At 41.5% G+C, this 25,830-nt stretch overlaps 1 protein-coding gene across 1 annotated transcript; it reads left to right on the forward strand.

Annotated features, from left to right (window-relative positions):
• Positions 1-194: 194 nt before the first annotated feature.
• Positions 195-25,599, forward strand: slc26a3.1 (solute carrier family 26 member 3). Its single transcript, XM_034226961.1, has 19 exons — positions 195-696; positions 1,874-2,013; positions 4,909-5,019; positions 6,243-6,403; positions 7,193-7,357; positions 8,100-8,252; positions 8,382-8,464; positions 9,230-9,377; positions 11,351-11,464; positions 11,624-11,701; positions 14,136-14,231; positions 15,566-15,672; positions 19,890-19,959; positions 20,036-20,128; positions 21,357-21,452; positions 21,953-22,153; positions 22,998-23,052; positions 24,245-24,378; positions 25,462-25,599. Exons 1-19 carry the CDS (start codon positions 569-571, stop codon positions 25,480-25,482), a joined length of 2,154 nt encoding a protein of 717 aa, XP_034082852.1. The 5' UTR covers positions 195-568; the 3' UTR covers positions 25,483-25,599.
• The last annotated feature ends 231 nt before the right edge of the window (positions 25,600-25,830 follow it).

The following is a 25,830-nucleotide window of genomic DNA, read 5'->3' on the forward strand; positions in this document are numbered from 1 at the left end:
ATCAGGAGAGGACTCTTTAAAGTAGAGACACTACATACTGATATACACCTGAACATCAGCAAGAGAGGACTCTTTAAAGTAGAGACACTACATACTGATATACACCTGAACATCAGCAGGAGAGGACTCTTTAAAGTAGAGACATACTGATATACACCTGAACATCAGCAGGAGAGGACTCTTTAAAGTAGAGACACTAAATACTAATATGACCCTGAAAATGAGCAGAATATATCCTCTTTAATTTTTCTTCAATTAAAAGTATTATTTCAAATATAAATTGCTCACTGATACTAAGCCAAAAACAAATCTCAACATGTGGAAAAAAATACCTTGTGCACAATTTCCTTATGCAAGAGGCTGAAGCAAAGATTTTAAAATGTTTTTACATATCACACAATGGATCATAAATCTGCTTAATGATTGAACAGAGTGAAGACAAAACTGACGTAGAGATGAGATTGATCTGTGATTACAGATAAGATAACAGGGAGGCGGCGGGCAAAGGTTTTTATAGAATTCTTCCTCCAGAACCTCACATTATCTGGGATCTGTCAGACATGTGAGGATGGTGACTTTTAGGAAACAATATGTGGTGTCCAGACCCGTGTACTCTGATGACAGCTTTGATGAAGACTATCAAAAAATCTACAGGCAGCACAAAACCTCCTTGGATCATTTGAAAGCTTATCTGACGTAAGTGAACCCTGAGATTTGACTTCATAACTTTGAGATATTCTGCAAAATAGGTGTCAGATTTTCATATATGATAACTTTATGCATCAGTTTGCACTTTAAAGCAGATGTGTATCTTGGCGTTCGTTACCAAATGATAGAAAGTGCTGTATGAACATATTTAGGTTTAAGAAAAAGTATAAATAATAATAATATTCAAAGACAGTATGGAGATGTCAGGTAACCTGTTTCGCTGATGCTCGATTGTTGTGTTGACTTTTGATTGTGTTTTTTGGTTTGTATTGTAAAATAATAACCTACTTTTAAACTGTGTAAGCTGTTATTTGGCCCTCCATAGTGTTTATTTTACAGACAGACATATTTTTATCGTTCAGTCAATTTGTATATATTTTACTTTTTAGTTCTGATCTATTTATTTTGTATTCTTTCAAATTATACGCAATGCCTTGTTTTAACATGCTGCTGTGACTGAAACATTTCCCAATGTAGGATCAATTATCTATGTTACTAGTATTGGTTGTAAGCAGCTGTTATTGACAGACAATCTATTTTGAGTAATGGATCAAATAAGACTCTCATTCCTTGCTCCTTTCCATCATAAACTGTGAAGGTAAACTTCTGTTGTTGCAATGTTGAGGTAGAATGAAGGAGTCTGGAACCGTTGTTAGCCAAAAGCACCGAGAGTTTATTGATCACAGTACATTAATTACATACGGCCGGGGAGATCACTTAGTTGCACACCGTCCCGTGTTTCACCAGCGATCTCTGAACCAAAAGACACAAAACATCTAACCAACACGAGGAGAGGCGGGCTTCCAGAAAGCCCGCGTATAATCAATAGCCGATGCGAGACAATGGTCCGCTTGTCTCAAAGAGATGCTGCCAGGTCAACCCTCCCCCACGGACATAGGAGAAGCGTTTGACCTGTGACCTCAACCTACAGAGGAGTCTTTGAGTGACTACAAGCAGATGTTTGCAGTATCACAGACTCTAAGGAACCATAAAAGACTCTATTAACAGATCAGATGAAAATATTCTCTTACATAAACTACAAAAAAAATCAGCATACATGTTTGTGTGTTATAATAATTGCCAAGAGTGGAATAAAAACTAATAATAAATATAGGATTTTATGAAATTGTGTCAAAGGAAAATGCTCTGTCTTTGTTAAATCCAGCTGTGACTCAAAACGAGCCAAGAATGCAGTTCTCTCTTTTCTGCCCATCATTGGCTGGATGAGGATCTACAGAGTTAGAGAGTGGCTGCTGGGAGATGTTGTTTCTGGGATCAGCACTGGAATGGTGGCCATTATGCAAGGTGAGGTTTTCCAATCCGGTTTTAAAACTATGCATAGCACTGAAACAGCGCTTTTAAGAGTTTTTAATGACATCCTTTTATCTACTGACTCTGGGGACTGCGTTGTGCTCCTACTTATTGATTTAACTGCTGCTTTCGATACAGTCGACCATGACATCCTGATTTCTCGCTTGGAGCAGTGGGTGGGCATTGAGGGGAAAGCCCTGGAATGGTTCAGGTCATATCTGAAGGACAGAACTTTCTCTGTCAGCCTTGGTGACTCCGAGTCATCCTCTGCTCCACTCCTGTATGGGGTCCCACAGGGCTCAGTATTAGGCCCCCTGCTATTTTCCCTCTATTTGCTCCCTATTGGGTCCATACTTAGAAAGCACGGCATTGCATTCCACTGCTATGCTGATGATAGCCAGATGTATGTCCCACTAAAAAAGAAGGAGGGTGACTCAATTAGCCCGCTGCTAAAGTGCCTAGAGGTCATAAAGGCCTGGATGGCGTGCAACTTCCTAAAACTGAATGAAGGAAAAACAGAAGTAATGGTTTTTGGTGGCACCACTGGCATACATTCTGTAGACCTGGGTTCCTTGGCTCAGCACACCAAGCCCACCATTACTAACCTTGGCATTAAAATGGACCCAACTGCTCCTGAATGTGCCCAGAAACAAGTCAAAGCTCAGAGGGGGCCGTTGCTTCTCTGTAGCGGCTCCCACACTGTGGAACGATCTGCCCATGCACATCAGACAGGCTCCCACACTGTGGAACGATCTGCCCATGCATATCAGACAGGCTCCCACACTGTGGAACGATCTGCCCATGTATATCAGACAGGCTCCCACACTGTGGAACGATCTGCCCCTGTATATCAGACAGGCTCCCACACTGTCTGCTTTTAAATCGCTTCTTAAAACCCACCTCTTCTCCTTAGCGTATTAACATATTTTACTTGTATTGCTTTTAAATTCTCTATTGGTTTTACTTGTGTTATGGTGTGTGAGCTGTGCTGTGTTATTTTTTGTATGTTTTGTTTTGTTTATTTGACTGTACATCACTTTGGTCTGGAGGTTTAAAGTGCTCTATATATAAAGCTGTATTGTATTGGAAACATGTTGACACGGTTTGTACGGTCGACACAGAAGTGGCATTTTCACAGAATATTGCCCTTAAAAATGTTGATTTCTGGATGAAAAATAGGGCATATGCTTAAGATTTGTGCTTCCATTATAAAAATGTTGACATATACATTGTGTGATATGTCAAGACTAGCAGAATCAGAGACATCTTTTGAATCATTTCTTAAAACTAATCTCTTTATTAAAGCCGTTCACTAATAATGCCACTACTAGATTTAACTCTACATCCATTTGGTTGACCTGATGTTCTGGTGCCTTAACAGCTTGTTTTTAATCCATGTAAAGCCCCAAGTGAAGGAGTTCAAGTATCTCGGGGTCTTGTTCTCGAGTGAGGGAACAATGGAGCGTGAGAAGGGCCGGAGAATCGGAGCAGCGGGAGCGGTACTGCAGTCGCTTTACCGCACCGTTGTGACGAAAAGGGAGCTGAGCCAGAAGGCAAAGCTCTCTGTCTACCGGGCCATTTTCGTTCCTACCCTCACCTATGGTCATGAAGGATGGGTCATGACCGAAAGAACGAGATCGCGGATACATGCGGCCGAGATGGGTTTTCTCCGCAGGGTGGCTGGTGTCTCCCTTAGGGATAAGGTGAGAAGTTCGGTCATCAGGGAGGGACTCGGAGTTGAGCCGCTCCTCCTTCGCGTCGAAAGGAGCCAGTTGAGGTGGTTCGGGCACCTAGTTAGGATGCCACCTGGGCGCCTCCCTAGGGAGGTGTTCCAGGCACGTCCAGCTGGGAAGAGACCAAGGGGTAGACCTAGGACCAGGTGGAGGGATTATATCTCTTCGCTGGCCTGGGAGCGCCTTGGGATCCCCCAGTCAGAGCTGGTTGATGTGGCCAGGGAAAAGAAAGTTTGGGGCTCTCTGCTGGAACTGCTACCCCCGCGACCCGACCACGGATAAGCGGGAGAAGATGGATGGATGGAAAGCCCTTCTATATCCTGACCACACTGTACTGTACGATCGACACAGAAGTGGCATTGTCCCAGAATATTGCCCTAAATAGTTTATTTCCTTTTTGAAATACGATTTATTTTCGACATTGTTGTATTCAAATGCGGATGCAACTGACTTCACTGATGTAATTGAAAAAAGGGCTTAAGATAACACCTTATTGATCCCAGACAGGGATATAAAGGAGTGGCAGCAGCAAAGGAAGTTCACACCATAAACTGTGAAGTATTTATCTTTAAGGGTGTTCTCTAACAATGTTTATCAGTTGCCAAGATGTCATAACAATTTTTTTGTTGTATTTGTTTTTTTTAATATGGACCATAGACTGTATATATAAAGATATGGACACACTGTTTAAAAGCGTTGATCACTTCCTTATTGTTCCTTTAGCTCAACATTTCAAACAGCAATGAACAACTTCCTGCCAAATGTATGATACTCGCATCAGCCTCAGCTGTACTGTGTATTATGCTAATTAGCATGCTAGCTAGAGAAAACGAATGCATTGTACACGGTCAAAAACTGCTAAACTAATGTGTGAGCATGTTGACGTAGCATTAAGCTACAGTAGGAAACAACAAGAGCTGCTAGCATGGCTAACACTTTTGTGGTTAAATGTCTGCAAATGTAATCCACAGTAGTATTGGTTAGCTTAGCAACAACAATTAGCTTATTTTGGTAATTTAGCAGCCATTTTGTGAATCTTTACCAGGTTTAGGGCCAAAAAAAGTGCTTTTTAGAGATTTTTTTCAGAGATTTTTTTAATGCAAAATATCCATAATTATTTATTCTGTGTTTGTTGTTTTGCTGTGGTCTCACCCAGGTCTGGCCTTCTCTCTGCTGGCTTCACTGCCTCCCAGCTACGGCCTCTTCACAGCTTTCTTCCCCATGCTAACATACTTCTTCCTCGGTACTTCCAGACATATTTCCGTAGGTAAGTCATGCAATGCTTAGGCTATAATATTGTTGCATACATTTGCTCTAAAACAACAACTTGACTTTCAATAACTTTTAAGCTGGACATTCTTGGAAATAGGATAAGTAACTATGCCAAAGTGTTTCAATCTAAACTCTTTATTATCACAATTCCCCTATCTTCATTTTTGATAAACTGTCTAAAGGCCTCCAACTAATAAACACTTTAATGAAATCAGACACATCACTTATCATCAGCCTTATATTTTTGAAACACACACCTTCCTCCCCTTGACACACACTAGTGATGTTACGTATTGCGCCGAGGCTTCGGAGCGTGTGTCGAGTAATCCCCGAAGCTTTTTGTGAAGCTTGTATCGAGGCCTGTATCGTTTTGGGCCAGTGACGTCATCGATGACAAACGAAGCCTCGCTGCCTGTCGATACCACGTGACTGCTTCACGAAGCGATTCAGATCGGTTGAACCGTTGAACCACAACGCTCATAATACCCATGGATGTATAACAAGAACGATATTACCCCTCCTGTACCCGGGGCCGGTGCGGACACGATGTAATCAAGAGAGCTCAGACCCTCACTTATATAGAGGTCGGAACATGTCAAAAGTATAAATAAATAAAAGTATAAATAAATGTAGGAATACAAAAATGAATAAATACAGGACTAAATATCTTGCAGTGTTTTCAGGGAGCTTTAGTGTACGTACTGTGGCTCAGCTGAAAAGCAGTTGACTCTCAACCGCAGGGTCCCTGGTTCAACGACTGGTCAATACGTATTTGTTATTGTTTATAAAAGCTACAGCTAAATGAGATAATGTAGTTAATATATGTATTCTTTGATATGGTTTAGCCTTTCTCCGGCTACAACATGGTTAAGTTTACGAATATTATTAAGGAATACAAATCCCTCTTTGCAATGTTTAGCAGCCTCAGGCTTTGCAATCACAATCATTAAACTGGAATAAATACAATATTGTTACAATTAAAATATGATTTATTGTTCGTTGTTTAGAGTTATTCTAAGGCTTTACTCATTGGGAACTCGGTATGAGATACAGCACACTGTTGAGATGTCCAATCTGCCTGTTTGACACACTTTGACCAACAGGGGGGTTCAAATGAAGCCCATGATGAAGCCTCATGAGATGAACCCTTTAGCGAACCAATTGGCTGGAAAGCTTCAAAGCTTCATCTCGCCATCACTAACACACCCCTTCCTGCAGGCTCCTTCCCAGTCCTGAGCCTGATGGTGGGAGCGGTGGTGACCCGCCTCGTTCCAGAAGTCGGACAACCGGCAAACATCACTGGTTTTGATGGTTTGACCCAGGACCAGCAGAGAGTCCTGGTGGCCTCTTCTGTGACCTTCCTCATGGGGATTTTCCAGGTACATCTGTCTTCATACCTGTTGGGAAAATACTGAATGTACTCTTCCAATATCAGAGTCCACATGATAACAAAGGTATTCCAACTGTAGCTGTGAACATGACAGGATGTATGATTACCTAGAAGAGCATCAGGACTGTTTTAGGCATATGATAGCTATGTGATTAACATGATGATTCAGCCTCTATGGAGAGAGACATCAAGCATGCTCATTTCTGACGTGGAGCTAATCTGAGGTAAACATTGAATACTGCTTTCTATTCCTCCATTTTGTGACTGTGTAACTCCCTCTCTTGGATATCAGCATGTGAAGGACACTGTTCAGGAACTAGCTGATGCTCTGTATGTGATGACTACTTCCATTCTGGAGAGGATCACAAATACATACATGGATCCTGATTATTGAAGCTCAAGCCGGTGACCAGTGATATTTTTCAAACAATACCACACCCTTTGTCATGTTTGAGCAGAGCAGGTTGGAACACTTTGTTAACATTAAAATATAAGTCAAAGTTAAAAACACATACAGCAAACAGACCATAACTGGGATCCAACAGAAAACCAGAACTTAAACACATGCAGAACTAATCACAAGGAAGAAGACACAGCTGGGAAGGGCAGGAAAAACACACCAGGTGAACAGAATCAGGTAATCAAACAGGAGGGACACCACAGAGACAGGAAGTAAAATCAGACATAACACAAGGGGTGAACAGCTTTCAAAATAAAACACAAACAGATCGTGATATTTCAAAATAAAAGCGTATTTTTCCCTCGTTCTTTCACCCAGCTTGCCATGGGTGTCCTGCAGGTGGGCTTCATCGTCAGGTACCTGTCCGATACTCTGGTTTCCGGCTTCACCACAGCCGCTGCCGTCCACATCCTGGTGTCCCAGCTCAAGTTTGTGTTGGGGTTAACGGTTCCAGGCATCAATGGTCCACTCGCTCTCATATATGTAAGTCAAGGATGCATCATTGTTGATTCTTTCTTTTTTTTCAAACTAGCAAAGATGGACCAACTCTACTGTTTTTAATCATTCAGACCGAAAAGCTATAGCAAGAAAGGGCTCGGGCCCGAAGGCCAGGGTGATCAGGTGTGTTTTTAATGATGGTTTGAAGATGTCCAGGGAGGCAGCATTACGGATCTCGGCAGGAAGTGCATTCCAGAGGGTGGGGGCCGCAACACTGAACGCCCTGTCAGCAACAGTTCGGAGGCGAGAGCGGGGGATGGAGAGCAGGCCCGTGTCTGAGGACCGCAGACTCCGAGAAGGGGTGTAGGGATGGAGGAGGTCCGATAAGTACTGGGGGGCGAGGGTATGGAGGGACTTGTACGTGAGGAGGAGTGTTTTGTACTGAATCCGGGACTTGACCGGCAGCCGGTGGAGGTGGATGAGGGTGGGGGTGATGTGTTGCCATGGCTTGATGCGGATGAGAAGCCTGGCGGCAGAGTTCTGGACGTATTGGAGCCTGTCCAGGGTTTTGCTGGGAACCCCGGACAGGACTTCATTGCAGTAGTCCAGACGGGATGTGATGAAGGCGTGTACGAGTGTTTCTGCCACAGAGTCAGAGAGTGAAGGCCGGAGTCTGGCAATATTTTTGAGATGGTAGAAGGTGGATTTGGTGACAGATTTGATGTGCGTCTGGAAAGAGAATGTTGTAATCGTGCTAAAATGCAGAGTTTTCACTTCTTTTGCACAGACCCTGGAGAAGGTCTTTGTCCAGATCACCTCCACCAACATCTGCGACCTGGTGATGTCCATCGTGATCATGGTGGTGGTTTTCATCGTGAAGGAGCTGAACGACCGATACAAAGCCAGGCTTCCTGTTCCCATCCCCATAGAGGTTATCATGGTGAGAGGAGACTATCTTATGAACTACAAATCCTGTTTACATTACAACCAAAGTATAACAACGTTGATGTGTTCAAGCTAGCTGGGATTGAAGAGTTGTTTCTCTCTATGTGTGTCTTTGCTCTCACAGACTGTCATAGCTTGCGGTGTTTCCTATGGCTTCAACTTCGAGACGAGATATGATGTTGAAGTTGTTGGCAAAATGGTTAGTGGGTAAGTTTTGCACGTCATCAGTGGATTCTAAGTCAAAATCAAGCTGGCTGATTTCTATGTTTGGTAATACCGTTAAAGCAGGACATCTTGACTCAAGTAAAACTAATAACACCCCAATTTTGAAACACTAAGTACTGGATTTTAAGATTTTAAGAAATACTATAAAGGCATAATCTGCTAAATGTGCTCAAAATATACAAAGTAAGAGTAGAAAACAGAATTGTATAGATTGTATAATAGTTTTTTAATGCTGATGAACCTATGTAACAGAATTATAATTTAGTTTGAAGATGGTTGACCTAATACGATGTTTTTAAAAGTTCACAAGATAAATCTGAGAGAGGTCATAAGATAAAGAGAAAAATGCTACACAAATGTACATAATTTAATTGACCTTTCTTTAATATTTTGTGAAATATTGAATTATTTACCTAATTTAAAGGTTATGTAATGAAAAACTATTGGAAAATGTTGAGGTAACACTACTGGAACAAGACAAGCGCCCACAACTCGATTTATTTTGTATAAAGAGTCAGAAGCTCCAAAGGTTGGGAACCACTGTTTAATTGTTTAAAATGAAATGTATTTTATGACCTAATGAAACAATGTGTAACCACAGCTTTCAAATAAGTGTAGTAGTGTAAAAAGTACAATCATTCAGTCTTTAAGTCTTAATAAATGGTCCCTCAAAATTGAATTTAAGTACAACAAGTATTGAGCTATAGATCCTATGAATGCGCGATTAAACACTGTTTTAATTTTCAGGTATGAGTCTCCTATTGCGCCAAATATTGAAGTATTTCAGGAGAGTGCAGTTGAAGCTTTTCCCATCGCCATCGTGGGCTTTGCTGTTGCCTTCTCTGTGGCCAAAGTCTACTCCATCAAACACGACTACACCATCGATGGAAACCAGGTGAGTTTTGTGTGGTCATTCCTGGCTCTCATGGCAGAAAAATAGTTAATTTGTTACCAGTGGCGGACTGGCCATCGGGACGAATCGCGATGGGCCGGTGTTGTGTCAAATTATGCACCCCCATCATGAAATGCACCCCTTGTCACGGGAACGCGCATTTGTAAATGAAACGTTAAGACCTTAAAACTATGCTTAAAACGAAAAGTAAACGTCTAGGTTTTTTTTAATGGTAATTTACAGACTGTGAGTCGCTTAGTGGTAGCTCATATAGTCTTGATTCTTGTGGTTAAACTTTTCGCTACGTATTTTGATGGTAGTGGTGTCGAATCCTGGATTTTGCATTCATTCGTCACTTCTTTTTCAGTAATTTTTTATTTAATATGTGTTTTTTTTTAATTGTGACGTCCTGTCTGTATACACGTGCTTTAAAATGTATTTGATTTTACGTATTGTTTAATTTTACATATTTGTCATATAATAAACACAATATATGTTTACAAATGTTTTTGCCACATTATGCACCCCTTGCTATCTTACAAAATAAAAGTCTCACTGTTATGGAAATAATTATCATAAGACGCCAATTAGTAACATACAGGACAAACCTTGATGTCTGTTTACCTTCTTTAAGGACACAGGCGGCTTAGCCAATAATGTTATTGTTCCCATTCTGTGACCGGTCAATACTGGGTCACAGATGGTCTGTGTTGTGGGTACACTGGGACACTTCCTTCTCTGTATTTGTGGACTCCAAGGTAAAATCTTCGAGGTCATAAGTGTCCGACGCAAGTAGCTCAGTGTTCCCACACTGTTTAGGCTATCTTCTCAAATATGTTGTTTACTCTCTGCGAAACCAGTTAGATGGGCTGGCAAGAGAGAGGCTCTCCAGAATTGACGTGGCAACTCTACCGTGAAGTCAGAACCTCTGACTCTTGGACTTGTGATGTGAATCCTCCGGCCGTAACTCCAAATAAATCACAGTGGTTTGACATCAAAGCTCCGACTCTTCCCGTGTCTCCTTCCTGAGTTGGTGACTCCAGTGCATGCTACACAGAAGTTTCCTCTACACTCACATTCATGAAACTTGGTACTAGTCCTACAACCATACCCTAAAAAATGCTTGAGGGTGGGATGAATAGAAACATCTTTTTGGGTGGGGTGCATTTGATGACAGGCCTGCTTATCACAATATGCACCCCCTTGCTATCTTACAAAATAAAAGGATCACATACATGAAACTTGCTCCATTCATTGGTACTAGTCCTACAACTATACCCTGAAAAAAGTGGGCCGGTCGGACGAAGTGGGCAGGTCGGATAAGTCACTAGCACCCCACCCCCTCCCCCCTGGCAATTTACTAGCGGTACCGAAGTGGGCCGGTCAGATAAGCTGCTAGCACCCACCCCCTCGTTGACAATTTACTATCGGTCCCGAAGTGGGCCGGTCGGATAAGTCACTAGCACCCCCCCCCCCCCCCCCCCCCCCAATAACTTCACAATTAACTACGTCTGAAAGCAGAAGTCTAGGGCAACTCATTTAAATTCCCTTCGGTGAGTATGTCACAAAATGATTTAAAAAGAAAAGCCAAATTCTGAAAAATAAGTAAAAATCATGAAAAATAAGTGACATTTCGAATTTGAGATGCATTGTGGGACATGTAGTATATGGGCAATGTGCTTCTGTAAATCGGCCTGTAACCGTATAATAAACATATGATATTCTTTGCAATCTCTTGTGGGGCCACAGAAAATGAAGTCACGGGCCGGATTTGGCCCCCGGGCCTTGAGTTTGACACCCCTGCACTATCTGCTAGCTATCCCCAATTTCTAGAAATGTACTATTAGGTCTTAGGTTACCTTTTTTGTATCCTGATTACACGTTACATGTAATCTGTTACTCCCCAGACCTGGTGCTTTCATGTGTTGCATTTTGTCAGAGAGGTAACTAAAGTCTCTATGGTTCCTTGATCCCAGGAGCTCATTGCATTTGGAGTGAGCAACATGTTTGGTGCGAGCTTCAAGTCGTTTGCAGCCAGCACCGCTCTGTCCAGGACGGCCTTGCAGGAAAGCTCAGGAGGAAAAACACAGGTCAGAAAACTACACTCACAAATGTTTACAACCGTACAGTAGCATGTTATTGTCTCCGAAAAGAGGTATTGTAATGTCGCTCTACAATCTGGTTTATAGACATTGTAATCATTCATTGGCACGATGAAATAAAAGATGAACTTGTTTTTATAAATGCAGATTGCAGGTCTGATCTCTGCCATGATGGCCATGATTGTGACTGTGGCGCTCGGCTTCCTGCTGGAGCCTCTTCCCATGGTGAGGAATAAAATAAAGGCTTCAAACAATATGTAAATGAATGAAGACCTTAACTACCATCATTTAAAGACTCACGGTTCCTACGGTCATTAAAAACCTGGAAAAGTCATGGAAATTCAAAATGCAAATTCCAGGCCCTGGAAAAGTTTTGGAAAACAATATTTTTCCCAACGTTTTGGAAAAGTCATGGAAATGTAACCAAAGTTGCATCAAATATCATTTTTATTTTATCTAATCGCCGAAATAGTAATACTATAATGATAATAAATACTGTATGGTATAGTAATGAAACGTAAAATGGCATTTAACTGTCGAGGTGTTTTGCTGCTGAGAGATTTTTACAATCACGCCCTCTAGTCGACAGTGGCTTTAGTCTGTAGGAGCTAGTAAGCCTACTATTTGATTTGTTTTAGATAGGCGCAACATGTTTCATATGCAGACCTTATTTTCCAGCTTACCATGTTAAAATAAAAAAATGTCAGTGGTACCGCGGAGAAAGAGTAATTATTTTTTTTTTGGTCATGGAAAATTAGGTAAAGGTCATGGAGAAGTCATTGAAAATCAGTGGTGAAAAAGTGTATGAACCCTGAAGACTGTATCACCCTCTGTTTAGCCATGATAACACGTTCATTTGATGTCATTATTTTTGAAATAACAAATGTTGTCCAGAGATACTTCGATTTTTAATTTATGAAACATTGTTTTTGGGATCTCAAATGTATTATTTCATTATCTACACTGAACAAAAATATAAACGCAACACTTTTGTTTTTGCTCCCATTTTTCATGAGATGAACTCAAAGATCTAAAACATTTTCTATATACACAAAATAACCATTTCTCTCAAATATTGTTCACAAATCTGAAACAATCTGTGATAGTGAGCACTTCTCCTTTGCCGAGATAATCCATCCCACCTCACAGGTGTGGCATATCAAGATGCTGATTAGACAGCATGACTATTGCACAGGTGTGCCTTAGGCTGGCCGCAATAAAAGGCCACTCTGAAACGTGCAGTTTTGCTTTATTGGGGGGGTCTGGGGGGGTCCGAAAACCAGTCAGTATCTGGTGTGAGGGGTAGGGTAATGTTGTGAATCGAGTGGCCTGCGTTCGTCGTCCATAACATACGCCTGCCCATACCATAACCCCACCACCACCATGGGCCACTCTATTCACAACATTACCCTAACCCGAACCCGAACCATTGGACTCCTTTGTTTACATTTGTGACATCACTATGTAACACTCGTGCTTCTATTGGCTATTGCTCCAACACATTGTACGTGATAGGCTAAGGGGCGGGACATCTCTAATGCCCCGGCCACACGAGGACGAAAACGGCTAAACGCATAGGATTAACGCAAACGCAAACGCAATCGCAAAAAACCTTCCGTCCACACGCAATAGTTATCCGGATAGTGTCTGCCCACACGAGACAGCTCCGTTTAGCTCCAACCGCTGGAGAAGCTGCAGTACATGCAGGAGCCTGTACGTAGCGCTGTAACTTCCTCCACAAAAGCAGCGAAGAAGCATGGTTGTCATGGTTGCCTTTCTGTTTATTCTCCGCGGTGGGGGCCGAGGGAACCGGGCACAGTTTTTCGCCAGTCAACGTGTATTAAAGTTTAAACCTTACGACACAATTATAAAAGTGCCGGTCAAAGGTCTTCTTTGTTATTTATTGAGCTTTAAAACAAATGAATAACGACTCTATATAATATAATAATAAAATACACGGAGCCTCTCTTTGTCCTCCCTCTCTTCGGACAGCGCCAGTGTCTGTTTCATGCAGCAGTTGATCCAGTAATGAGTGACCCGGCCGACAGTAAAAATAAACATATTTATAACTAGTTTAGGTAGTTTGAGAGGTGTCTCCGTCCTGTCAGATTAGACTTCACTCGCGTTTATGTCCATATCGAGAGAAAGATAAATAATCTGAATTCAGTGTGCAGTTTACTTTGACGCGGGGGTGAGCAGCAGAGGTGGGGAGAGGCGGGGCTATTGCCTCATCATTATCAGAAAATGATCGTATAGGGCGTACACACGGAGCCGTTGGACCCCCCAGAGCGTTGCGTATGCCGTTCTATCCACCTTGGGACCCGTTATCGTTTCCGCAGTCGTTTAGTGCCGTATTCGGTCGTCCTCGTGTGGCCGAACGGTCTATATGACACTAAACAGTAACGCAAACGACCGTTTTCGTCCTCGTGTGGCCGGGGCATTAGCTGGTTGAGCAATCACAACAGAGCCGGCCAGCTAACCAATCAGAGCAGACTGGGCTCTGGTTTCAGACAGAGGGTGAAAAGAGGTGCTGCAGCACAGACAGTATGAGAAAAATAAAGAGCTTTTTGAACATTAAAGCATGGAGACATGTCACAGGAGAGACAGTAAATTATGAACCTAAAAATGAGCAGAATATGTCCTTTTTAATATTTGGCAGTCTGTCCTGGGTGCTTTGGTGATCGTCAACCTGAAGGGCATGCTGATGCAGTTCAGAGAAATCCCGTACTTGTGGAGGAGGGACATACCGGAGTGTGTAAGTGATTACAAAGTCTTGTAGCTCACAGCCACATGTTGTTGTTTTTATTTACTTTATTGTCTTTTAATCTCATGTGTTGTCTGCAGAGGTGGGAAGTATCGGAGTACAAATACTTCGTTACTGTACTTAAGTACATTTTTCTGGTATCAGTACTTTACTCCACTACTTATTTTTCTGACGACTTTTTACTTTGACTTCTTACATGTTGAACTCAAATACCTGTACTTTCTACTTCTTACATGTTGAACCCAAATACCTGTACTTTCTACTTCTCACATGTTGAACTCAAATACCTGTACTTTCTACTTCTCACATGTTGAACCCAAATACCTGTACTTTCTACTTCTCACATGTTGAACCCAAATACCTGTACTTTCTACTTCTTACATGTTGAACCCAAATACCTGTACTTTCTACTTCTCACATGTTGAACACAAATACCTGTACTTTCTACTTCTTTCATGTTGAACTCAAATACCTGTACTTTCTACTTCTCACATGTTGAACTCAAATACCTGTACTTTCTACTTCTTACATGTTGAACACAAATACCTGTACTTTCTACTTCTTACATGTTGAACATAAATACCTGTACTTTCTACTTCTTACATGTTGAACACAAATACCTGTACTTTCTACTTCTTACATGTTGAACATAAATACCTGTACTTTCTACTTCTTACATGTTGAACTCAAATACCTGTACTTTCTACTTCTCACATGTTGAACACAAATACCTGTACTTTCTACTTCTCACATGTTGAACACAAATACCTGTACTTTCTACTTCTTACATGTTGAACTCAAATACCTGTACTTTCTACTTCTTACATGTTGAACTCAAATACCTGTACTTTCTACTTCTTACATGTTGAACTCAAATACCTGTACTTTCTTCTTCTCTCATTTTCCAAACAGCTGGTTCCTTTAGTCTGAATGTGTGTTTGGTGGCGTGATCATTATTCTTTAGAGTCATTGCGTGCCTATTGATTTGAACACGATCCGTGTATCCATCATTTCCTGGTCTTCTCTAAAGAAGAGGGACCAATGAAAACGTTGTCATGTTGCCGTTGTTCAGCATGGAAACATTCATTAGCTAACAATTACATTATTGTTCTATTAATATAAAGGGAGGTCAGGTACTCTTTAAAACAGCTGCTAGTTATGGGTACTTTTTACTGAAGTACATTTCAAAGCCCTCTTTACTTTTACTTGAGTAAAGAAGTTTAGTCAGTACTTCTACTTTCACCAGAGTATTTTTAAACACGAGTATCTATCCTTCTACTTGAGTAAAGGATGTGTGTACTTCTGCCTTCTCTGGTCGTGTGCAGGTGGTTTGGGTCGGGACGTGTCTGGGGGCCATCCTGCTGGGTCTGGATATCGGTCTGGCGGTGGGATTGGGGTTGGAGCTGCTCACTGTCGTCTTCAGGACTCAATTGTAACGTCACAAGTTATTCCTCTGATAACTAAAACACAGATGTGCTGCAGTGGATGAGAAATCACATCTTCAGCACAAAGTAACACATAATAATTCAGAACCAGAATCAGAATTCCTTTATTCGTAAATGTATGTTGTAACAGCAAAAGTAGAGATAGAGACAACAAATAAAGCAGTATTAGATTAAAGGGCATGCATGTAAGTTATTAAAAAGTACACATGCAGGTAGAAAAGTAGCAGCGGCAGCAGTATTTATAATCAGTGCTGGAATTGGGCCGGTACTCACCGGTACGCAGTACCGGCACTTCTGGTTCTGACCCATGGAGTTCCGGCACTTCTTGCTCAGTACCGGCATGCTGGCGGTACTCCGGTACTCATGCACCGTGCCAGTACTCAACACTCTCCCGCCGTTCTTATTATACATCCATATATATATACAGCCGCCCGGTACTCAGTAGATGCGTCATGAGGTGCCGAACGGACATTCTCATCGCTCTAACCGCTGGAGTTTCACAGCGGCTGTCAGCTGTTTACTCCTGTCATTCAAACAGAACGTGCTGGAGAGGGGGCGGGGCTTATCTTCTCCATGTAAATACTGTGGTGGAAACGACTATGTCAAAATTAACCTATTTGACCGTGATTTAATAGTAATACACGTTTCAAAATAATAATAATAATAATGCCGAAGTAACAACATACTGAAAACTGTTAGTAAAACCATGTTTTAATGCTTTACAATTTACATACCTAGATGCACGTGTGTTGTGTTTATGCAGTGCAACTCCCACCCAGTGGGTGGCTATGTAGAGTGATAGAACAGAGCAGGCACGCCCCCGAGAGAAGGAAAGCAAGTCACGTCACAAATTAGCATTTCTAAAATGTTAGCGTGGATTAATAAAAGTGCAAAAAGACAGCGGTTGTCGCCGGAAGAAACTTCAAATACAGAGAATGCTGTGCCTGTGTTGGAAATTGTGTCTGATGGGGAGCTTTCTTTGGTTGATCCTCCTGCTCCAAGTTCTAGTGCATTAGCATTAGCACTAGCTCCGCCGCCTCCTCCAGAGCCTCTAACGTTAGCTGCTGCTGGCGCAACTGCCACCACCAACACCGGGCAAAGCGATGCACCTGACTGCTGGACAACGGACCAGGTGCAATATTTTTGCAAGACCAATGCATGGCTCCTTCTTAAAGATAAGAAGCTAGGATGTCGGATATGCAGAGATGTCAAATCTTTGGGAATACACACTGGACAAGGACTGACACTGTCAACTGAATGGGGTGAGTGTGCAGTGTCTCATTTCGGTGTTGACAAGGGCAAACAACAAGCTAGCCTGATAAAAAAAAATCAAAGAACATAAAGAATCACAAGCCCATGTAAAAGCTGCTGCCATCCTTACATCTGCTTCACGTGAAACTATTCAACATCAAGTGCAGTCTATGCATAAATCTGAATTAGACACCACTATCAGAGTTTTTCGAACGGCATATACAATTGGCAAACATAGCCGGCCATTCACAGACATGCCAATTGATTTGAATGTACAGAAACTGAATGGGCTGAACGTGGGCAGGGTTTTGCACTCCAATAAAACCTGTGGCGAAATCATCGACCACATAGCTCATGAGCTGAAGAAAAAAATGGCAAAAGACATTACAGAAAACCAAAGAAAACTCTGTGTTTTGGTCGATGAATCTACCACTATTAGTGGTAAAACGGTGCTTGTTGTGTGTCTACGCTCAGCATTAGCTGATGCTGAGCCCGAAACGTTTTTTTGGGAGCTGATCGAGTTGGATGGAACAACGGCTGATGACATCACAAAGGCGTTAATGGAGTGTCTTGGAAGAGATTTTAACGAGGACTTTTTAGGTCAGTGTTTCGTTTCTTTTGCATGTGATGGGGCTTCAGTCATGCTAGGGAAGAGAACAGGCGTTGCTACCCAGTTGTGTAGTAAATTCCCACGCCTGTTTGTGTGGCACTGCTCCAATCATCGTCTAGAGCTGGCAGTTGGGGATGTGGTCAAGGAGGTCTCAGGGCTCAATCATTTCCAGATCTTTTTTGACAAACTCTATTCCTTGTTCCATGCCTCCCCCAAAAATCAGAGGCAGTTAGCGCAGTGTGCGCAAGCAGTCGGACAGCGTCTCCTGGTGATAGGGCGTGTTTTGTCCATCCGCTGGGTGGCTTCAAGTGAAAGGAGCGTCAGAGCAGTCTGGGAAAACTACCGAGTGCTTCATGATCACTTCACAAATGCTGCAAACGACACGAGCAGGGATTCCAGAGATAGAGCAAAGTACAAGGGCCTGGATGATGTGCTCACATCTGCAACGTTTGTCAGCAATCTGGGACTGATGTACGATGCGCTCACAGAGCTCAGCGACCTCTCTCGGCAACTCCAAAAAAAGAGAGATGACACTGCCTACAGCAGATAGGCTCTTAACTCGAGAAATACGAGTTTTTGAATCCATGGTCACCATGCCTGGCCCACACATGACTACAGTTCATACAGCTCTAGCTGAGAAGTCCTTCAAGGGTGTTGCCCTGCGTGAGAATGGCAGGCTTGTACAGATTCATGCAGGTCAGTTTTTCCGCAGTATGGTAGAGAATCTGAGACACAGAATGACTTCCACAACCTCCTCTCATGTCAGCACAAGAGAAATCCCATTACATGGCCGGGAGGCCCGGGACAATCAGCTAATCCAGGACATGAAAGTTATCCATCCTGGAAGTTGGCCTGAAGAGGAGTTAGACGTACAGTATGGGGACGTAGAGGTGCTACGTTTGTGCGAAGTGCTGAAAGTGGACAGAAGAGAGACTGTTCAGGGCTTTCGCGAATACAAGGAAACCAGGGCATCCCGTACACCTGCTGCCATGGAGCCTCTACTGAAAGCAGTCCGAACCATCGCTGTCTCCACTAGTGAGTGTGAGCGGGCATTCAGCTGCATGAACGATATCCTTACTGCAAAAAGGAATGCTCTCTCTGTCAGCCGACTGTCCAGCCTGGTTTTCATTAAATGTAATGGACCATCACTAGGACAGTTCAATCCGGAACAGTATGTGAGGTCCTGGCTGGCAAAGGGAAGGAGAAGTGCTGATGAAAGAGCCTGTCCAGCTCCAGCCCCTGATACTGATGTCCCCAAGGCCTTCTGGAGCCTTTTCTAACAATGTGAAGTATATTGCAAAGCAGCTCACCCAGTGAGAAGACTTTTGGCATAATGTGCCGATTTGTACAGATCCTGGAGATAGAAGGACTTCAGACCAACCAGGGAGTTATCTGATCAGCTTGGTGTTCAATGTAACTCTTTACCATGGCTCAGACTTTGTTACTTGCAGTTACAGTTTCTCATTTTAGATTGTGCAAATTTTGCATTTGTTTTTACATGTTCTTTGTTCATGCTCTTTATCATTTTTCTGAGTTGGAAAGTTAGATTGCATCATAGTTTACTTTATACATATTTGTATTCTTCAGTGGTGAAGTATATTGCAAAGCAGCTCAGCCATGTGAGAAGACTTTTGGCACTTTTTCGTTTTTCGTTTTCTGAGTTGGAAAGTTAGATTACATTCAAAATGTACAGAAATACTTAATTTTGTTAAAGCTTTTTATAAAAAATGCTTCTGACCAGAGCTTTGTTTCCTTGTCATTAATGTTGAATACCACCAGAGGGGCTCTCACCTGAAAGGTCTCTGCTTCATGTGTCTTCAGCAGAAGATCTAGACTTTGATTGCTATATTTTCAGTTAATATTGACCTTACTGAGCTTTAGCCATATCCGCTGCCTATCATAAAAAATGTTAAGTACAGTGAACCTTTCTAAAATATACAGTAGTAAAGAGACAAACCCACCAGCATTATAGTAGCCAAATTCTTGTTTGTGGGCTGTATATATAAAATTGACTTGAAAAAGTTGCTGATTTTAGAGTACTGGCACCTTTTTCATTCCAATTCAAGCACTGTTTATAATATAAATGAAGTGTAACATGTAGAAGTTAGTGTGGTAGAAGCTAGATAGCAGGAATGTTATATATTGCACAGAGACACTTACAGACACTAGATAGAGTATTCAAATTGTCAAACTATTAACTACTTACGAAGCACTTATAAGAAGCATATACAAGCAAAACCTCAAACTCTAAGAAGCAGAAATCCTGCAATGACAATATGAATTTTCTAAAATAAGATGTATAATAATATATGTATTTGTATGTTCTTCTCCATGTCTTTCCAGCCCTCGCTGCTCTGTCTTGGTTAACATCTCGGGGACAAACCTGTACAAAGACCGCAAAGATTACCTGGATGTGAGTAAATGCTATCCAATAAACACTTTTAGACACTTTCAGAATCAGCTATTCATCACACTGTATCTCCTCTCAGATATTCGAACCAAACGGAGTAAAGATCTTCAGGATCCCCTCGCCTATCTTCTTCGCTAATATCGAGTTCTTCAGGGACAAGTTGGTGGAAGCTGTACGTACGACACACTTCTCCATCCTATACTTCACTTATATAAGAGATGATAAAATGTACTTTATTAATCCCAATTTGGGAAAAAATGATGTTGCAGCAGCATAAAACAAAACAAGGCATTGCACATAGTAACAAATTAAAAGAGTAGAAATTCCAAAAATGTGAACTTCTAAAAAAAGAAATAGAAATAAATCAGCCTTAGAGAGTAAGAAAATATACTGATGACCGTTAAGATAAAAAATCTATAAACTGTCTGACAAATCAAAACACTATTGAAGGGACAATTTTCTGTTAACCCAATACACAATATAAGCAAGATATTGTTTCCATCAAGTATATATACAAGTTTATAAAACGGACAAGTCAAATCAAGCAATCTGATTGGTTCTTAGCCGTGATATAATGAGCGTATATCACGGGTAGAATTGTAGTTACTTTTCACAACAAGTCAGTATCCCTCCGCGTCTGAGAAAAGCTACAACCGTTACAACTGTTACATTACGGCCGTTACGAAACTAACTAACTAACAAAGCTTAAGATGGAAACATGTAAGGGATAATGTGCAGCAAGGACTTATTGACCGTTGTTAAGGACGCTCACATCTGCAGAAAGAAGTCCGGTCGATTTAACTGTATACAGTTGGGCTAAAAAGCACACTGCATGCTTTGCGTCGGGCCGAACCACGCCCCTTAACTGTGATATAATGACCATATACCACGGCCTGTCGTGAGCTATTGCTTAAATATACAATATATAGGTATATAAGTATATATAGCAGAGGTGGGACCAAGTCATTGCAAGTCACAAGTAAGTCTCAAGTCTTTGCACTAAAGTCCTGAGTCAAGTCAAGCCTAAACTTTGAAAACCGACAAGTCATTATGTCCTTTCACCAAAACAGAATATAATATATAAAATGTAAACAAATCATGAGTTGCTCCTGAACTCAAACATTAAGGAGTACCATAACAATAATAACAACATCAGTAAATGCATAGTTGATCCTCATCGAATTGCAAATCAAACTACTCTTTATTAGTCATATTAATAATGTACTAATCAATTTGCTCTCTGCTGGTAAAGCGATGTGTTTTTTTCAGTCTGACTCGAGTCCAAGTCATGTGACTCGAGTCTAAGTCATGTGACTCGAGTCCAAGTCATGTGACTCGAGTGCACACCTCTGATATATAGTATATATTTTAAAATAAATCGTCACTTTAACATGTTCCAGGTTGGGTTTAACCCTCTGAGGGTGTTGAGAAAGAGACACAAGGCTCTCAGGAAAATCAAGAAGCTTTTACGGAAACAGGATGGCGACATATCAGAGGTGAGAAATCAAAGATACGATACACTACTGTGCTTCTTCTTCTTTCAAAAAGCTTAACTTTTCTGTGAAAATAGTGAATGTACTCTTCCAGTCTGAGAGTAACATGATAACAAAGGTATCCCAACTGTAGCTGTGCACATGACAGGATGTCTGATGACCTAGAAGAGCATCAGGACTGTTTGAGGCATATGATAGCTATGTGATTAACATGATGATTCAGCCTCTATGGAGAGAGACATCAAGCATGCTCATTTCTGACGTGGAGCTAATCTGAAGTAAACATTGAATACTGCTTTCTATTCCTCCATCTTGTGACTGCGTAACTCCCTCTCTTGGATATCAGCATGTGAAGGACACTGTTCAGGAACTAGTTGATGCTCTGTATGTGATGACTACTTCCATTCTTGAGAGGATCCCAAATACATGGATCCTGATGTTGAAGCTCAAGCCGGGGACCACCAGTGAGATTTTCCTAACATTTTCCTAAATCTTCCAAACAGAAAGGCATGAGGGAGTTATTCCCCATGAATGTGGAGGATTCAGATCGGCCCTCCGACCTCACTGACCTTCCCATCCGGGTGAACTGGAACGCAGAGCTTCCTGCTAACATCAGCGTTCCCAGAGTAGATCTCCACAGCCTGATCCTGGACTTCTCTGCTGTCTCTTTCCTGGACATCTCCGCTATGAAGGGACTCAAAACGGTACCAAGTCGTCAAAAGCTGAACTCAATTTCTCTTATGTTCATTGCCTTGTTTTTTATGCTGCTGCAACGCAAACATTTCTACCTACCTACCTACCTACCTACCTACCTACCTACCTACCTACCTACCTACCTACCTACCTACCTACCTACCTACCTACCTACCTACCTACCTACCTACCTACCTACCTACCTACCTACCTACCTACCTACCTACCTACCTACCTACCTACCTACCTACCTACCTACCTACCTACCTACCTACCTACCTACCTACCTACCTACCTACCTACCTACCTACCTACCTACCTACCTACCTACCTACCTACCTACCTACCTACCTACCTACCTACCTACCTACCTACCTACCTACCTACCTACCTACCTACCTATAAAAGAAATAGTCAAGATTCAATAACAATATGTTGAATACTACAAAGCAATAATATTATTAGCACTGTTTACATTAAATAATATGTACTAGTTACAAATACTATGAAATACTAGTTTGAATAAACCAAATCATTTATTGAAATTATTATTTATTGTCATTTTTTTTTGTCATCTCTGCTGTGACACTTTTTCAAGACATCGCTTCTTTGTAAGAACAACCAAATAAAAAAATGAATAGACAAGATTCAATAACAATATGTTGAATATAAAACAATTACTTATTTATGAATGAAAAAACTCAGCCATGAGACAAAAGAAACCTGCCACACCTAATTCATTGAGAATCCACTGTATATGTGTGAATTAATTGCAATAAAATAGAGCCAACGTACTTGTATTTGTATCTTACTAATTACAAATCTCATACAATAACGGGCTTTTTTATTCCACAGGCACTCAAAGAATTTGTCCGTGTGGAAGTAGATGTTTACATTGTCTCTTGTGATGGTGAGTTTCACGAATGTTTCTTAAAAAGCTTAACATCTACAGTGTAAAGTGGTGCACAAAGTTCACTACACTAACTTGAGGCTTTCTCGGATTCACCCCAATGTAACTGACTCTTGCAATAGGTGCAAACAATCCCCAGCCAATCATTCCCATATGTTCTGTCTCTGCCCTAGGCTCACCACATTCTGGTCCGATGTCTTCAAAACTCTTAGCACAGCATATAATACTACTATCCTTTCAGATCCTCTCTCGGTCTTGTTTGGTGCCCCCCTGCAGCCTGTCACCTCTAAAGTTATACAGACTGTTCTAGCCTTTGCCACCCTGTTAGCCAGGCGACTTATACTCCTCCAAGCTCAACCTCCATCTCATAGCAGGTGGGTGAAAGAAATGTTACTGTCCATTAGACTCGAAAAGCTTAGGTTTTCCCTCAACTGCTCCTTAAGTTCTTTTGAAAAAACGTGGAGACCTTTCTTAAATCATATTGAATCTCTGACATCCCTGCCTGACTGTGACGACTGAGCCACCCCCCCCCCCCCCCCCCTTTTTTTTTTCTCCCATACTTATGTATTTTGTACTGTTTTCCTTTTGTGTACTGAGAAGTGTTCTCCTTTGGGTGGGATTGTGGGAGGGATAAAATGACGGGGGAAAATGGAAGAATGGAAGTTCTCTGTGACACTGCTCTGTTGTTTTGTTGGTCTAATTCAGGGGTTCTCAAAGTACGGCCCGCGGGCCAATGGCGGCCCTCGGAAATGTTTCTGGCGGCCCGCGATAGTTAATGTGACACGCTGAAATGCATGCGTTATATTTTAATCCTCCATGGTTGTATCTAGTAAGAATTAGAATGGAATTTAAGAATGGTAAAACTGCGCCCCCTGGGTTGTCATTCCTAAATTATGAATGACAGCTTGTGGAAAGTTTGCTCGACTACTGGTTGCATGGCAACTAGGCATCTCGCGAGTTGCGGTAATTGGTTAGTAAAGAAAGAAAGGATTTGTTTTGGAATTATTTTGTGTTCCGTTTTTTCTTGGGCGGCCCTCAATCCAATATTGGGTACCTAAATTGGCCCTCACTCATCAAAACTTTGAGAACCCCTGGTCTAATTGCTTCCAAAAAAGAAAGTTGATACAAAAAGAAAAAAAGCTCAACATCCCATAGTTAAAGTGTCCGTAACAAGCTTCCCATGTGTCGACAGCGTACATCCTGGAGAAACTGCACAGCTGTCTGTTCTTCGACGAAGAGATCCTGACCTCCATGTTCTTCCCGACGCTTCACGACGCCGTGCTGCATGTTCTTGAAAAGCACCAGGAGGACAAAGGAGGCCGGGTGGTAAAGAAACTATTGTTATAAATATTATAAAATCGTTTCTGGAGTGAGATCAAGTCACGTTCAGCTTTAGGGATAGCTAATAGGTTCATTATAATAGAAGGTATTATTTCTTTTTTTTATACAATTATGAGACGTTTGGAAGATAAATGGCCTTAATAAATCAAATGAAAGTGATAGTGTAATATGAATGTAATTTAAATGCATGCAATAGGCTTACTGTTTCTTTATATAAGTGTAAATACATTGTTTTTGCTCCTGTCCTCCTTTGCCCTCTGATGCAGCTGACCAACCTTGAGCAGCCGTAATCCCCCTTAAGGAGGGGCTGCCCTAGTTGTTGCCAGTTTGTGACCGGGCACCTCTCGGTCAGAGATAGTTATGGTTGTGGGACACCTCCTTCTCTGGGTGTAGATGACCCCGAGCCATAAGCGACAACAACTGTGATCCAGTGTCCTCAGCTGTTTAGTCTCTCTATTGAAGAATGTTGATTATTACACTCTGAACTAGTTAAAACCTGGAGCTACAGGAGGGCTCTTCAGAATTGATTGTGGCATCTCTGTGGTCAACTCGTGGCCCGTGACATGTCTTGTGAATTCTCCGGCCGAAGCTCCAAATAAACCGTCAGTGTTTGCCATCAAAGCTCCAGCTCTCCTCGTGTCTCTCTGAGTCCTGACTCCACTTGATACAGAAGTTTCCCCTAGTTATATTAAAATAAAATCACAATGAAAGTGTCAATGTTGTCCAGCAGAAGGCTCGTAACAAATCATTATGTAATAACTCACATTTTCTTCACTTCATTATGTAATAACACTCGCATTTTGTAGTAAATACTTTGATTGTCACACATTAAACTATATGGCAGTAGTTATTACAAAGGTGTTTGTGATGAAAATGTAATATTACATGCAAAACATTTTGAAAGAGGCAGGACTAAAACCTCTTATTGAAACTGTATATCTAAGATGAGTGTATGTAAAGGGACCAATTATGTCTCAATGCAACCATTTTAAAAGAGTAGATATAAGCCTGTGTTTTATAGTATTTATATATACCTTTTTTTTTACTCTAACACTCTGTTCTTTTCAGATAAAAGACACCAAACTCTAGAAGAACCATCTCCTGGAGCATCCTTTCAAAATGACCACATCATATAGAAAATATACTGTAATATAAAATGTGTTTTTCTCATCACAACATAATCAATAAAACTAATGTGTGTTTTCAGTGGGTTTTGTTTTTGAAATGCTTTACTGCTGTCCAGTGTTTCCCATACATTGATTTATTTGTGGTGGGCCGCCACAATTAAATATCGTCCGCCACAAATTGATGTCATAAAAAAATAATAATGCATCTTTATTTTTTATTTCGTGGTCTAACGCAGGGGTTATTTCCCAAGAGCCCCCCCAAATGACTCCTGTTGGAACAGCGGTAATTAAAGTTTAAAAGTCTCTAAAT

The sequence above is a fragment of the Gymnodraco acuticeps genome, unplaced genomic scaffold, assembly GCF_902827175.1.
Source record: "Gymnodraco acuticeps unplaced genomic scaffold, fGymAcu1.1, whole genome shotgun sequence".
Lineage (NCBI taxonomy): Eukaryota > Metazoa > Chordata > Actinopteri > Perciformes > Bathydraconidae > Gymnodraco > Gymnodraco acuticeps.